Genomic DNA, 15,756 nt, shown 5'->3' with positions numbered 1-15,756 from the left:
GAGTTCCACAGCAGTCAGATGTGCTGCTGGCTGGAGCTCTTGGATGTTTCCCTGCTGTCTGGGGGCCAAGGGCATCCTGCCCCTCAAGTGGTATCATCTGGGTTGCAGCAAGAAGAGTGTGGCCAGCAGATCCTGGAGGGTTCTCCTTCCACTCTGCTCCACCCTGGTGAGGCCACGTCTGGACTACTGGGTCTGGTTTTGGGGCGCCTCAGTTTAAGAAGGACAGGAACTTGGTGGGGAGGGATTGGATTAGAGGACCTTCAGGAGTCCCTTCCAACCTCATCACAGGCTCACAAGATGTCAGGGGCTGGAAGGGACACAAAGAGCTCATCCAGTCCAACCCCCTGCCAGAGCAGCACCACACAATCTAGCTCAGGGCACACAGGAGCACATCCAGACAGGCCTGGAAAGGCTTCAGAGGAGACTCCACAACCTCTCTGGGCAGCCTGTGCCAGGGCTCTGGGACCCTTCCAGGCAAGAAGTTCCCCATTGTGCTGAGCTGCAACCTCCTGTGCTGCAGCTTCCATCCACTGCTGCTTGTCCTGTCCCAGGGAGCAATGAGCAGAGCCTGTCCCCCTCCTCCTGTCCCCCAGCCCTCAGACAGTCATCAACATTGATTCAATCCCCTCTCAGTCTTCTCCAGACTGATTCTATGACTCTGAAGGACACAGAGTTGAACCTAGGAAGTTCCAGCTAAATAGGAGAAGGAGCTTCTCTAATTTCAGGGTCACAGAGCACTGGAACAGGCTGCCCATGGAGGTGGTGAAGTCTCCATCTCTGTAGACACTTCAAACCCACCTGAACATGTTCCTGTGTGACCTTCTCTAGGTGACCCTGGCTTGGCAGAGGAGTTGGAATGAGATGATCTTTAAGGTCCCTTCCAATCCAAACTGGAGGATTCTGTTTCCTCCACTCTGACAGCATTTCCCTGGCAGCAGCCTTCCTTTGGAGGCAGAAGGTAGCATCTTCTCCTTGCCCTGTTATTACTCAGACATTCATGTGGTGACCCCAAAAAGGGAGTGATTAAGTCCTGAGCCCAGCAGGTGTTGAGCTGAGGGTTGGCATTGTTGTTGCTTGTGTGCTGCTGTCTGCATGTGGAGCTAAAAGCCCTTTTTTTGCCTTTTCTTTCTCTTGAGCTGCCAAACTCCCTGTGAATTTTCACCCTGCTGTTCCAATCCTGAGCCCAGCAATGGTGATGGTGGCATCTGACAGAGCTCAGGCTGGGAGAGCACTCAGCTCTGTGCTGCTAGCAGCTTTTTAGTAGATTTGGTTCTGATCCCTCAAGACTTTGCCTCCAGTAAAACTCCCAAGGCATTTTTAGAGGCAGGAAGCAGGAATCATTTCCTGCAACTTTTCTTGTTCCAGGAGAGGAGAAAGTAGCCAAGACAGGCTGCAAAGCGACTTGCTGAGGCTGAAACCCAGCTGCACTCCTTCCAGCACAGGTCAGCTCTCAGCAGCCAGGCACTGGAGCTTGGCTGATAAACTGGGGATGCAGATTTGGAGCATGGGGCAAGGAGGTTTGTCCACTAATGAAGAGGTCATGCTGCCTTCTGTGGGGAAAAGGAACCTTTGCCAACCTGTCACCTGCAGGAGAAAAATCATAGAATCAGTCAGGGTTGGAAGGGACCACAAGGAGCAGCCAGTTCCAACCACCCTGCCATGCCCAGGGTCATCCTAGCCTAGATCAGGTTCCTCAAAGCCAGTTCCAGCCTGGCCTTAAATGACCTCCAGGGATGAGGTTTCCACCACCTCCCTGGGCAACCTGTTCCAGGCTCTCACCACTCTCATGCTGAACAACTTCTTCCTAACATCCAGGCTTACTCTCCCCATTTCCAGCTTTGCTCCATCCCCCCCAGTCCTATCACTCCCTGACAGCCTAAAAAGTCCCTCCCCAGCTTTCTTGTAGCCCCTTTCAGATACTTCAAGGCCACAATAAGGTCACCTGGGAGCCTTCTCCTCTCCAGCCCCAACTCCCTCAGTCTCTCCTCCCAGCAGAGCAGCCCCAGCCCTCTGCTCATCCTCCTGGCCCTGCTCTGGACACTTCCAGCACCTCCACATCCCTCTTGCAGCAGTGGCTCCAGCACTGGACGCAGTGCTCCAGGTGAAGTCTCAGCAGTGCAGAGCACAGAGGGGCAGGATCACTTCCCTCACCCTGCTGCCCACACTGCTCCTGCTGCAGCCAGGCTCTGGCTGCTCTCTGGGCTGCCAGAGCACAGTGGTTTCCTTGAGAGAGAAGAGATCTTTGTGGGCTGTGTAGCTTACAATTAATTCTACAAACAGTGGCTTGCTGGTGGTTGCCACCTGAGTGTTCTCTGCATTTGGAACTGTTATTTGTCTGATCAAATCTGGAGCTGGGTCGTGCTGCAGGGTCAGATCCCAACAAATTGAGATGAGAACTGCTCTCTAGCTGGACAGGTCTTGAGCTTGTTGCTGCCCTCGTGGGAATAGACCTGTCCAGTGTCACTGCAGAGGATGGTGCTGGGTCTAGGGACTCTGTCCTCTCCTTCCCTGCCTCTCCAGTCCAGTGGCAGAGGTATGAGACAAGTCTAAGGCTCTGCTGTGCTGATCAATGCCCTCTTTTGTTTTCTTTGTGCTTGTCTTCCACTTGAACATCTTCTTCTCTCTTCATGGCCTTGTCTCTGTTCCAGTCTTCATGCATTCAAACAATCAAAGGTGTAAAGGAATTGGAGGGTGGAAAGGAGTGAAAAACCTGCCAGGACAGCCACCTTTTGGAGAGTGCTGTGGCCTGGCTGCTTTTCCTTCCTCGTTGCCTGCCCTCTCTTTTCAAAGGGTGATGATTTTTCCCCCCCCCCTAAAGGACAAATCTAATCTTGATGAGGAATTAGAGAATGGTTTGGGCTGGAAGGGATCTTAAAGCTCAGCCAGTTCCAACCCCACTGCCATAGGCAGGGACACCTCCCACTGGCCCAGGATGCTCAAGGTCTCATCCAGCCTGGATTTGAACACCTCCAGGGAGGTTGTGGAGCACAGAAGCACCCAATGTGATCTTTGATCCTTGATCACATTGGGTGCTTCTGTGCTCCACAACCTCCCTGGGCAACCTGTGCCAGTGTCTCACCACCCTCAACCTGTGCCAGGGTCTCCCCACTCTTACTGTCAAGAATTTCTTCCTAATCCACTCTCAATCTCTCCTCTCCTAGCTTCAGTCCACTGCCCCTTGTCCTGTCACCACAACCCCTTGTCAGTAGCCCCTCCTGTAGGTACTGGAAGACTGCTCTAAGGTCTCACCAGAGCCTCCTCCAGGCTGAACAGCTCCAACTCTGTCATCCTGTCCCTTTAGAAGAGGTTCTCCAACCCTTTGATCATCTTTATGGCCTCCTCTGGAGCCACTCCAAGAGTTTAATGTCCTTCTTGTGTTGGAGGAAGGGATGTAGGCAGGAATTCCAGCTGCAAGCAGAATGGCTTGGTGAAAGCTGTGCAGAGCACAGTGAGAGTAGCTGGGGGCTGCAGCTGGCCAGTGGGTTTGAGAGCTCAGTTAGACCAGAATTGATTCTTGGACTCAGAGCTAAACGAGACTATAAATTCAGCCTGCTCTGCCCCTGCTCTGCTGAGTTATGCTTCTTGCCTATGTGGCAGGAAGGATTAAAACTGCAGTGATCTCATTCAGGGAGCACCACAGCAGCAGCAGCAGCAGCAGCAGCAAATGACATCTCCAGCAGCAAATGACATCTCCAGCAGCAAATGACATCTCCATGCTGAGCTGTGAAGTAGGAGAGCACGGAGCTGGGTGGCAGCTGTGGCTGCCCAGCAGTGAGGTTGGCTGTGCCTGGCAGGCTTTGGGTGACTCAGAAATTTGCCTCAAGGACTGAAAGTCCTCTGCAGGTCTGGGTCAGACTGCAGAAGCTGGACTTAAGCTGGCATTTGTCCCATCGGTGTAACGTGTGGAAGAAATAGCTGGGGTGGTTTCCTCATCCTGCCTCCTCTGCTTTTGACAGAATCATGGAATCAGAGAGTGAACCAGGTCAGAAGAGAGCTCCAAGCTCAGCCAGTCCAACCTAGCACCCAGCCCTGGCCAGTCAACCAGACCATGGCACTAAGTGCCTCATCCCATGCCTGCAAAGCACACCCATGTGTGCATAGCACAGTTGGTCTGCAGGCACAGATTGAAACAAGGCTTAGGACTTGATTTAAAGAGGACTTTAAGCTCAGCCCCACAGGACTAGAAAGCCAGGGAGGGACTTTTTATAAGGCATTGCAGTGATAGGACAAGGGGAAATGGATTGAAGCTGGAAGAGGGGAGGCTGAGAGTGGAGGTTAGGAAGAAATTCTTGACAGTGAGGGTGAGGAGACTCTGGAAGAGGTTGCCCAGGGAGGTTGTGGATGCTCCCTCCCTGGAGGTGTCCAAGGCCAGGTTGGATGAGGCCTTGAGCAACCTGGGCTAGTGGGAAGTGTCCCTGCCCATAGCAGGGGTTTGGAACTCGATGAGCCTTAAGATCCCTTCCAGCCCAAACCACTTTGATGTTTTTCACACAGCAGAACCCCAGCAGATCACAGCTCCCAGAGGTTGGGAGGGATCCAAAGAGCTCGAGTCCAACCCTCCTGCCAGAGCAGGACCACACAGTCTAGCTCAGGGCACACAGGAACACATCCAGAGCTGAACTGCTGCTGCTTTCCTCTCTGCTGCAGCCACCGAAGCAACAAACCTCGCCTGGGGCAGTTAACTGCACGAAAGAAAGGGAACAAACTGACGCCTTTGAAGGACCAAAAGGACATTCCCTAAAGCATCCAAATCTCTTTTTGTTAAAGCCTTTCCATGCACACAGGGAGAGAAGTCTTGCCCAGATTGTTTGCTGAAGGGAGGTAGAACTGAGAGGTTTATGCTGGTGGTAGGCAGAGGAGTCAAAGAATTCAAGGAGCCAAGTTGAGGAGTTTTGTGGAGCTGCACCTCAGAGCACATCAAATCTGCAGGCTCTCATTCAAAGGGCTTGGTCTGGCTCTAGCTTCAGCATCTGCTTAGGCTGCCCTGGGCCCAAAATCATTGAAGGGCTGTGCAGGAAGCTCGTGGAATGTGTTTAAACACAGCAGTAACAACCTCTGCAGAGACAGGCAGTGTGGAGTTAGTGTTGGGTGGGAAGGGAAAGTTGTTTGCATGAAGTGCCTGTGTGCAAGGAGATATTTGCAAGGCACTGAAATGAAAATTCTCCCTTTTAATTACAAATAATAATGATAAAAGGGCACTGTAGGAGTTAACCCTCCTGGGGGAGTGGTCTTGACCCTAACCCCAGGTCCTCCTGACTCCTCCCTGGTTGTGAGTCTGACTCTTACTCCAGTCTAGCCCCTTGTAAAAGCAGAGGATCTTCCTGTTTCATGCTCTCTCACCCTGCCTGCATCACCTTCTGTTCCTGCTGCTCTTTGTTTTACCACTTGGCCATCAGTGCATGAGGTGGACTAAACCCATTGCCATCAGTCTAGTTAGAATCATAGAATCAGGCAGGTTGGAAGAGAGCTCCAAGCTCAGCCAGCACAACCTAGCAGCCAGCCCTGCCCAACCAACCAGACCATGGCACTAAGTGCCCCAGCCAGGCTTGGCTGCAACACCTCCAGCCACAGCCACTCCACCACCTCCCTGGGCAGCCGATTCCAATGCCAATCACTCTCTCTGCCAACAACTTCCTCCTAACATCCAGCCTCAACCTGCTGTAGAGATCCATAAGGTCTCCTCTCAGCCTCCTCTTCTTCAGACTAAACAACCCCAGGTCCTCAGCTGCTCCTCACCAGACCTGCTCTCCAAACCCCTCACCTGCTTCGTTGCCTCCTCTCTGGCTCCTTAATGTGCTTCTCATACCTCATGTCCCACACTGGATGCAGTGCTCGAGGTGTGGCCTCTCCAGGGCACTCATTGGACTTGTTCCTGGGGGGTGGGTTCTGTGTAGAGCTGAGCTGCACAAATGCATCACCCTGGTGAGAGGCAAGCAAGAGCACTTAGCACAGAATCACAGACTGTGAGAGGTTGGAAGGGACCTCCAGAGATCCTGGAGCAGGATCCAAAAGCAGGATCAACCAGAGTAGTCCACCCAGGGATGCATCCAGGTGGTGTTGGAAAGCCTCCAGAGGAGGCAACTCCACAGCCCACCCTGGGCAGCCTGCTCCAGGCCTCCATCACCCTCACTGTAAAGAAGTTTCTCCTCGTGTCGAGGTGAAACCTTCTCTGTTCCAGTTTGCATCCATTGCTCCTTGTCTTGTTGCTGTGCACCCTCAAAAAGAGCTTGGCCCCCTCCACTGGGCACCCACCCCTCGGGTGCTGCCAGACCTCTGCCCTTGAGGATGGAGCTGGCACGCAGAGGCTGATTGCTTGCTGCTGGCTTGGGGTGCAGTGGTGCAGGACCTGATTTGCAAAGGTATTTGGAGTGGTTGCCTGGGGCCAGCAGCAGCCAGGCAACAATAATGCTTCACATATTAGGCAGGAGATAGGAGCCCCTCTGGAGCTGAGTGTACCTGCAGAATAAATTGCCTCTTCAGATGCCCCTGCCTTGCTGGAGCAGCTAATGACCTTGCTCCTGCTCTGTCTGCCTTGCTGCTGGCCATGTGGGCTGGGAGTTCACTGCCTGAGGAGCTCTTCTGCATCTCTTCCTTGCTAGCATCTGCAGGGGCACTTATTCATGAGAAATGAGGCTGGAACTTAGCAGCAAAGTGGTGAAATGTGTTCATCCTCTTGGACTGGGCTCCAGCCAGCCTCTGAAACTCCTTTTCCTTCTGTCTGTCAGAGGGATGGGTTTGGGAATAGCCTTTTGGCCTTTTTAGTTTGGCATGGACTTTCTTTGGAGGTCTCCCTGTAGGAATCTCATGTGGGATGCCTTGAAGTCTGAAGGATCTTTGTGCTGCTTGGACTGGCTGAGAGATCTTTCAGCCTCTCTTGATGATTCCAGCTGCACTTCAGTGTCTGTGAATCATTCCCTGACAATAAGGTTGCAGCAATGAGGTAACTGTGGCTGCTGGAATGGAATGCCAGGGAAGAGAGCATGGAGCTGGGATTTCAGTGGTCTGGCTTTGGCTGCTGGAATGGCCCAGAAATATCCTCATCCACTTCTAGTTTTGACATAATTTTTTCCTGCCTTTCCTACCTGCTCTGACCTTTGCCAGTTCAGTCTGAGCACAAAGCTGGTTGCAAAGGGTCACGTCCCAAGTGAGGAGAGCCCTGCAGAGGGACCTGGCCAGGCTGCATGGGTGGGCAGAGGCCAAGGGGATGAGATTGAACAAGGCCAAGGGCAGGTTCTACACTTTGGCCACAACAACCCCAAGCAGCACTACAGGCTGGGGCCAGAGTGGCTGAGAGCAGCCAGGCAGAGAGGGAGCTGGGGGTGGTGGGAGAGAGGAGCTGAAGCTGAGGCAGCAGTGCCCAGGTGGGCAGCAGAGCCAATGGCATCCTGGGCTGGCTGAGGAGCAGTGTGGGCAGCAGGACAAGGGAGGTTCTTGTACCCCTGTGCTCAGCACTGCTCAGGCCACACCTGTGCCTTCTGCTTCCTTGGGTGGCTGTGCTGGGGGAGCAGATGGGCAGGGGAAGGAAAAGTTGGCATGTGTGTTTGTCTGACTTTATCTTTTGAGTTTCTTGAGTTAAAGGCTGCACCTTTCAGATCTGATAAAACCTAAAACCCTCACTCCTGGAAAACAAAAAGTCTGAAAGCTGAAGAATCCTCTCCAGCATCCCTGCAGAATGATCCTGCCCTTTCCTGGGGTGCCCATGGTGCTGAGCAGATGTTGTCTGCTCTGTTCAGTTTCACTCTGGAAGGGGTTGGGGAGGGTGGTTTGGGTTTTTGTTGCTGTTGTTGTTGTTGTTGAGGGTTTTTTTTGGCAGCTGTTTGAAAACCATTCTGTAATGACAAGAAGTATTTGGAGTGTAAAGCCCCAAGCTCCTTGACTAAAAGCATCTGAAATGCTGCTCTGTAGTACAAGTTGTCAAGCTCAAGCTAACAGGCTTTGCTTAGCAGCATTCCAAGGAAATGCTGAACTGATGCTGCATGTACCAGAGCTGCCCTGCTGCTTAGTCACCTTAATTCTTGCTTTCCTTTATCTCCCTGCCCATGTTTCCTTTAGATCCTCCTCCTTTACTTGCTCTAATAGCTCCTGCTGATGAAATCCAGCTCGTGAAAATCACAGCCTCGTAGAAATTGCTTCAGGCTGCAAAAGACCTTTAAGATCACCAAGCTCAACTGCAAAGCCAGCACTGCCCAGGGCATCACTAAACCACCTCCTTCAGCACCACATCTCCATGGCTTTGAAACTGCAGGGATGAGGAGGTTCTTCTGCCCCTGTGCTCAGCACTGCTCAGGCCACACCTGCAGTGCTGTGTTCAGTTCTGGGCTCCTGAATTGCAGAGAGATGTTGAGGTGCTGGAAGGTGCTTGGAGCAGGGCAGCAAGGCTGGGGAGGGGCCTGGAGCACAGCCCTGTGAGGAGAGGCTGAGGGAGCTGGGGGGGTGCAGCCTGCAGCAGAGGAGGCTCAGGGCAGAGCTCATTGCTGCAGGGAGGCTGTAGCCAGGTGGGGTTGGGCTCTGCTGCCAGGCAGCCAGGGACAGAAGAAGGGGACCCAGGCTGAAGCTGTGCCAGGGCAGGTTGAGGCTGGATGTTGTTAGGAAGTTGTTGTCAGAGAGAGTGATTGGCATTGGAATGGGCTGGAGGTGTTTTGGCCAAGCCTGGCTGGGGCACTTAGTGCCATGGTCTGGTTGGTTGGGCAGGGCTGGGTGCTAGGTTGTGCTGGCTGAGCTTGGAGGTCCCTTCCAGCCCCTGACATTCTGTGATTCTTGTAGTGCCAGTCCTGTCAGCTCAGCCCTTGGTGCAGTTCCTGTTGCTGGTGAATATGCTGTGAGTTGGACAGCAACCTCTCTGCCTGCTGTGACAGGAGAGGTTCCTCATGCCTGTGAAACCCTCCTCAGTCACTGAATTCCTGCTGGTTTTCCTCCTGCTTGGTTGGCAAAGGAGAGTTGGCAGAGGGAGAGGGAAGAGAACACCTTGGAGGATCCTAATCAGGAATCATGAATGGCACAGAAAATTCTGGCAAGGTGTGAGGGAGTTGTGTCCTGACAGCAAGATGCTTTGTGCTGGGAACTGTCTCCCCAGGAAGGTGCTAGAAGCTTTGTCACTTGGGGTGTTGAGACCAATCCCCTCCAAGTGTAAGGTGGGGAATAAGCCAGGAGCCACTTGCTGACCTGATAGGATTCTGCACCCCTCAGCACCTTTGTCTCTTCATAGTGCTGTAGCAAAACACACCCTGGTGGGGGGAAAAAAACCCCATCTGGGGGTCCTAAAGCTTTGGTTTGAGTTTGGCTTTCTTCTTTTTGTCTTTTTTAATGTCCTGCTTTGTGGATTTTGGCAAAAGCTGACAACTTGTGTTCTGCTTCCAGCTGATGATGCTTGTGAAACCTGACAACTTGTGTTCTGCTTCCAGCTGATGATGCTTGTGGAGGGACACTGCGGGGCCAGAGTGGAATTATCTCAAGCCCTCATTTCCCTTTGGAGTATGGCAATAATGCAGACTGCACCTGGACTATTCTGGCTGAACCTGGAGACACTATTGCTCTGGTTTTCATGGATTTCCAGCTGGAAGATGGATATGATGTTTTAGAAGTTGCTGGGACAGAGGGATCTTCACTCTGGTAGGTTACCACTGGCTGTGCTTTATCCTGCTCTCTGCGTTCGTGTGGTACCCAATGGTGTTTTCTTAGGATGCACTGGGTTAGAAGGGACCTCCAAAGCTCATCCAGTCCCACCCCTCTGCAGGCAGCAGGGACATCTTCCACTGGAGCAGCTTGCTCAGGGCCTTGTTGAACCTGGACTTGAGTATCTCTGGGGATGGAGCCTCAACTATCACCTTGGGCAACCTATTGCAATGTTCCAGCACCCTCCTGGTGCAGAACTTGTTCCTCAAATCCAATCTCAATCTGCTCTGCTCTCGTTTCACACCACTGCCATTGTCCTGCCCCTGCTGGCCTTTGCAAACAGTCCCTCCAGAGCTCATCCAGTCCCACCCCCCTGCAGGCAGCAGGCACATCTTCCACTGGAGCAGCTTGTTCACAGCCTTGTTGAACCTGACCTTGAGTATCTCTGGGATGGAGCCTCAACTATCACCTTGGGCAACCTATTGCAATGTTCCAGCACCCTCCTGGTGCAGAACTTGTTCCTAGTCCAGTCTCAACCTAGTTCCAATCTCAATCTGCTCTGCTCTCATTTCAAACCACTGCTCTTATCCTGCCCCTGCAGGCCTTTGCAAACAGTCCCTCCAAAGCTCATCCAGTCCAATCCCCCTGCAGGCAGCAGGGGCATAGATTCAGTCAGGGTTGGAAGGGACCACAAGGATCATCCAGTTCCAACCCCCCTGCCATGGGCAGGGACACCCTACCCTAGAGCAGGAGATCCTCCACTAGAGCAGGTTGCTCAGAGCCTTGTTGAACCTGACCTTGAATATCCCCAGGGATAGGACCTCAACCTCTGCCACTGTTCCACCACCCAACCCAGGTTATTGAACCATGAAATCATAGAATGGTCTGGGTTGGAAGGGACCTCCAAAGCTCACCCAGTCCAGCCCACCTGCAGGCAGCAAGGACATCCTCAACTAAATGAGGCTGCTCAGAGACCTGTTGTGCTTCAGGACAGCTCTCATTTAACACTTCAACAGAGGTGGTTGTTACTCCTCTGTAGGCAGGGAAGCAGGAACCATTCTTCTAATTGGTTTTATGGAATCACAGAATGGGTTAGGTTGGAAGGGAGCTCAAAGCTCAGCCAGTTCCAAGCCCCTGCCATAGGCAGGGACAGCTCCAACTAGAACAGGTTGCTCAAGGCCTCATCCAACCTGGCCTTGACCATCTCCAGGGAGGTTGTGGAGCACAGAAGCTGGGCGTTGGAACAGGCTGCCCAGGAAGGTGTTGGAGAAACCATGCCTGGAGGTGCTCAAGAAATGTGTGGACCTGGCCCTTGAGGACATGGTTAAATGGCCATGGTGGTGTTGGATTGGTCTTGACCTTAGAGGTGTTTTCCAACCAGAACAGTGCCTTAATTCCCTATTTTCATCCAGTTCTATATTTTCATTCCTGATCTTTGCACTCTGACAAGGAAAGGGCTGCAGAGAGGCAGCGATGCTCAGTGCAACGTTTCAGGAGCCCTCATCTGTGTGCCTCTGGGCACTTTCATTGCTCTTCATTTATTTAGTTTGCTGGAATTAGATAAACTTCTTATTATTCTATGTCCACTCCCCCAGATTGTTCATCCTTTAGACTGGAATTCTCTCCTTTACACCCAAGACTTGCAGTGCCCACTGGGAACCCTCTCGTTTGCAGGCAGCTGTCAGCGTAGCTCCTTGGGAGAAATAAAGCACTGAAACTAAACCACCAATTCTTCACCTGCCTCAAACATTGTCATGCTCAACCCCCCCTTTTTTTTTTTTTAGGTGGGGTTTTTTTTTGGGGCTAAATTGTTTTCTGGTTATCACTAAGCAGGTTGCTGACAGGGCTGACTTTGCTGTTAATGAACTTCTGTCGAGTCTTGCTTTGTCCTTTAGACAAAAGGCAGCATGCAGAATGTCAACAGCCTTCCTCCTGCTCCAGCAGTGCTCTCAGGAATGCTGCTTTCATCTTTAATAAATGCCATACTCATCTTTTTTTTTGTTGTTTGTTTGGGGTTTTTTTCCCTCCCTTTTCTGACTCATGAGAGTTGCCCTAAAGATAGAGTCATAGAATCAGTCAGGGTTGGAAGGAACCGCAAGGATCAGCCAGTTCCAACCCCACTGCGGGCACACAGGAACACCTTCAGGTGGGTTTGAAGTGTCTACAGAGATGGAGACTGCACCATCTCCTTGGGCAGCCTGTTCCAGTGCTCTGTCATCTTTAGATTAAAGGAGCTCCTCCTCATATTTAGCTGGAAATTCCTGTGTGCAAGTTTGTGTCCTTCGGAATCAGAGAATCAGGCAGGGTTGGAAGGGACCACAAGGAGCAGCCAGTTCCAGCCCCCCTGCCATGCTCAGGGACACCTCACATTAGAGCAGGCTGCACACAGCCTCAGACAGCCTGGCTTTAAACACCTCCAGGCATGAGGCTTCCACCACCTCCCTGAGCAACCTATTCCAAGCTCTCACCACCCTCATGCTGAACAACTTCTTCTGGCAGGTATTAACTCAGAGCTCCAGAGCAGTGGTAGGACTTCAGAGGTGGGAAATGTCTTGGCAAATTGAGCTCTTCACCTTCCAGCAGGACATGGACCTGCACATGGACCCTTTTAGCAAGAAGACTTAGTAGCTGATGTGTTACAGACACCAGTCTGGGGTCATGTCTGCAAATACCTGGAAAGAGACTGGAGCCAGATGGGATTGGGCTCTGCTGCCAGGCAGCCAGCAACAGAAGAAGGGGACACAGCCTCGAGCTGTGCCAGGGCAGGTTGAGGCTGGCTGTGAGGAGGAAGTTGCTGGCAGAGAGAGTGATTGGCATTGGAATGGGCTGCCCAGGGAGGTGGTGGAGTGGCTGTGGCTGGAGGTGTTGAAGCCAAGCCTGGCTGGGGCACTTAGTGCCATGGTGTGGTTGGTTGGGCAGAGCTGGGTGCTAGGTTGGGCTGAGCTTGGAGCTCTCTTCCAACCTGCTGGATGCTCTGATTCTGTTCTGTGGTTCATGTTAGATGGGATAATGCTACAGCTGCTTTCCTCTTTCCCCACCAAGAGCCCAAGTGCTGCACCTTTAATGATGCCTTTTCCTCCCAGTGTGCTCTTGCTGGGGGCTGGAGCAGCAGTGGACTCTCCTTTGGGTCTGCTGATGGAGCAGCCCAGGCAAGATGCTCTGCATTAATGAGATGAGCAAAGGTCACACAGGCAGCAGCTCCATCCAGGCCTTGTAGAAGCTGTTCCTGCTTTTTGAGCTTCTTCCTGCATTTTTATAGTGCCTTGAAAACCCCACACAGGCAAGATAAAACACCCCCCCACCCCCTCCCAGGCAATCCAAAGGGAGCTCATTTAGTAATCTTGAGAAGTAAACTCCTCAGTCCCATAAGTGGACTCACAAAGAGTCTGGTTTTCAATTTGCTTGGGTTTTGTTTCTTTTCCAAAGGCAGCCTTCACAACCCAGAGCCTCATAATTCAATTCAGAGGACTCATTTTGCTTATGCCTTTAATAATTTTTCCCCATAGGGGAGGGGGGGGGGGAAAAAACCAAACCAATGGAGCTCATATCTCCTCTTGAAACATGGTGATAGGATTCAGCTTGAAAACAGAGCTAACCCCTTTCCCCCCCCCCCCCTTCTCTTTGTGTCTATGAAAACCTAGTTTTAATTACTGGTAATATGGCAGATAGACTCCAGGCCAAATAAAGCCTTCCACTGAAGTAGCTTGCAGCTAAATATTTCATTTCCTAAGCATTATAAAGAGTTTTGAGTCTGATCCAGTGGTGTACACAAATAAACAGAGCTGCATTTCAGCTGGATTAGAGGTTCCTGTGGATTTTCAAGCTCTGGGATCTTATCTGGTTGGAGATACTTTATGAGAGCAGGAGCTCAGCAGAGGAAAACTTGGCTTGGCTTGGATTTAAATGAGGAGAATCTCATGGGGTTCAATCAGGTGCAAGGTTTGTTCATAGGTCAGGGCAATCCTTGCTATCAGCCCAGGCTGGAGGATGATTTCCCATTGGAATGGGCTGCCCAGGGAGGTGGTGGAGGCACCGTCCCTGGGGGTCTTCAAGAAAAGCCTGGATGAGGCACTTAGTGCCATGGTCTAGTTGACTGGCTAGGGCTGGGTGCTAGGTTGGACTGGATGAGCTTGGAGGTCTCTTCCAGCCTGGTTGATTCTATGATTCTATGATTCTATGATGAGGTTGAGAGCAGCCCTGCAGGAAAGGGCTGGGGGTGCTGGTGAGTGAGAAGCTGGTCAGGAGGCAGCAGTGGGCACTGGCAGCCCACAAGGCAGAGAGCAGCCTGGGCTGCATCTAAAGCAGTGTGGGCAGAGCTGGAGAGAGGGGATCCTGTCCCTTTGCTCTGAGGCTGTGCCCAGATATGGGAGCCCAAAGACAGGAAGGACGTAGACCTGATGGAGAGGATCCAAAGGATGCCACAAAGATGATCAGAGGGCTGGAGAAGCTCTGCTATAAAGACAGGCTGGGAGAGTTGGGGCTGTTCAGCCTGGAGAAGAGAAGGCTTCAGAGAGGTCTTAGACCCAATATGTGAAAGGGACCCAGAGGAAGGCTGAGGAGGGACTGTTCAGAAGGTCCTGTGGTGACAGGATGAGAGGTAGTGGTTAGAAACCAGAGCAGGGCAGATTTAGGTTGGACACCAGGAGGAAGTTCTGCACCATAAGGGTGGTGAAACACTGGAAGAGGTTGCCCAGGGCTGTGGTTGAGGCTCCATCCCTGCAGACATTCCAGATCAGCCTTGCTGGGCCTCTGGGCAGTTGTTGGAGATGTCCCTGCTGCCTGCAAGGACATTGGACAAAGTGACCTTTGAGGGTCCCTTCTCACCCAGTGCAATCTGTGACTCTGTGAACATCTCCTGCCCTGCCATTTGCCCTCCTCTCTTTAAAATGAGCTGTTTGGTTGTTGGTTGGTTGGGTTTTTATAAGCCTGGTTCCCTTTCCCCTCTTGCCTGCAGCTCCACATTGATCTCAACACACAGAACTGCTCCCTGGAGAATCACTTGGGGAGTTTCATTCGGTCCCAGACCTGTTGGATGTGAATCCTGCAATAAGTCTTGGAAGGGAGAAGGGCATTGCAGGGCTCAGCATCCATATGTCAGGCAGAGCAGTAGAGGTTGAGTAGCTATTTCAGTCATATTAATAAAATAACACATTTACAGCTCTTTTAACTGCTATTGCAGCTTCTGTCATGGGGCCTTGGGCTTAGATTTTCTTGACAAGTGAGAAATAAAATTCTTCTGAGCAGGAAACCAGGAGGGGGAGGAAAAAAAAAAGTAGCAGTGTGAAAAGAGCTGATCAGATTAGAAAGGAGGATGTGGTGGTGGTGGTCTCCAGGCTAGAAAGAAAAGGGTGGGGAGACACTGGGGCAGGTTGTGGCTGCTCCCTCTCTGGAGGTGTTCAAGGCCAGGCTGGGTGAGACCTTGAGCAACCTGGGCTAGAGGGAGGTGTCCCTGCCCATGGCAGGGGGGTTGGAACTGGCTGAGCTTCAAGGGCCCTCCCAGTGAGATGATCTTCAAAATCTCAAGATGGTTTGCAAGGTCTCTCCCAACGAGGTGGTTTTCAAAGTCCCTCCCAAGGAGGTGGTCTTCCATGTCCCTCCCAACAAGATGGTCTTCCAGGTCCCTCCCAAGGAGGTGGTCTTCCAGGTCTCTCCCAAGGAGGTGATCATCCAGGTCTCTCCCAAGGAGGTGGTCTTCCAGGTCTCTCCCAAGGAGGTGATCTTCCAAGTCCTTCCCAAAGAGATGGTCTTCCAGGTCTCTCCCAAGGAGGTGATCTTCCAGGTCCCTCCCAAGGAGGTGTTCTTCAAGGTCCCTCTCAACCCAAACCACGCTGTGAAAAATAGGCAGGATGGCAGCAGCTGCCCTGCTTCTCCTTTGAGGTTTCTTCCTGTCAGTGATGCTCAATGCCAGGCTAAGGGCCAGTGGTGGAAGCTGAGGCATAGTGGAGCTTCCATGAGGAAGTTCCATGGAAACACAAGGGATGTTTTTTCCCTGTGAGGGTGCCAGAGCCCTGGCACAGGCTGCCCAGGGCGGGTTATGGAGTCTCCCTCTCTGGAGATATTCAAACCCCACCTGGATGTGTTCCTGTGTGCCCTGCTCTGGCAGGGAGAGGTTGGACTGGCTGAGCTTTGGAGGTCCCTTCCAGC

The 15,756-nt window shown here is 52.2% G+C and overlaps 1 protein-coding gene across 1 annotated transcript in view; it reads left to right on the top strand.

Annotated features, from left to right (window-relative positions):
• Positions 1–15,756, top strand: part of CSMD2 (CUB and Sushi multiple domains 2) — a 439,963-nt gene that overhangs the window by 137,266 nt on the left and 286,941 nt on the right. The window contains exon 6 of the mRNA XM_064172682.1: positions 9,402–9,609. Coding sequence (XP_064028752.1) covers positions 9,402–9,609 — 208 coding nt within the window. The remainder of the gene's footprint in view (positions 1–9,401; positions 9,610–15,756) is intronic.

The sequence above is a fragment of the Pogoniulus pusillus genome, chromosome 37 (genome assembly GCF_015220805.1).
Source record: "Pogoniulus pusillus isolate bPogPus1 chromosome 37, bPogPus1.pri, whole genome shotgun sequence".
Taxonomy (NCBI): domain Eukaryota; kingdom Metazoa; phylum Chordata; class Aves; order Piciformes; family Lybiidae; genus Pogoniulus; species Pogoniulus pusillus.
Note: the sequence above shows the minus strand (reverse complement) of the source record. Positions and strands in the feature narration are given on the sequence as shown.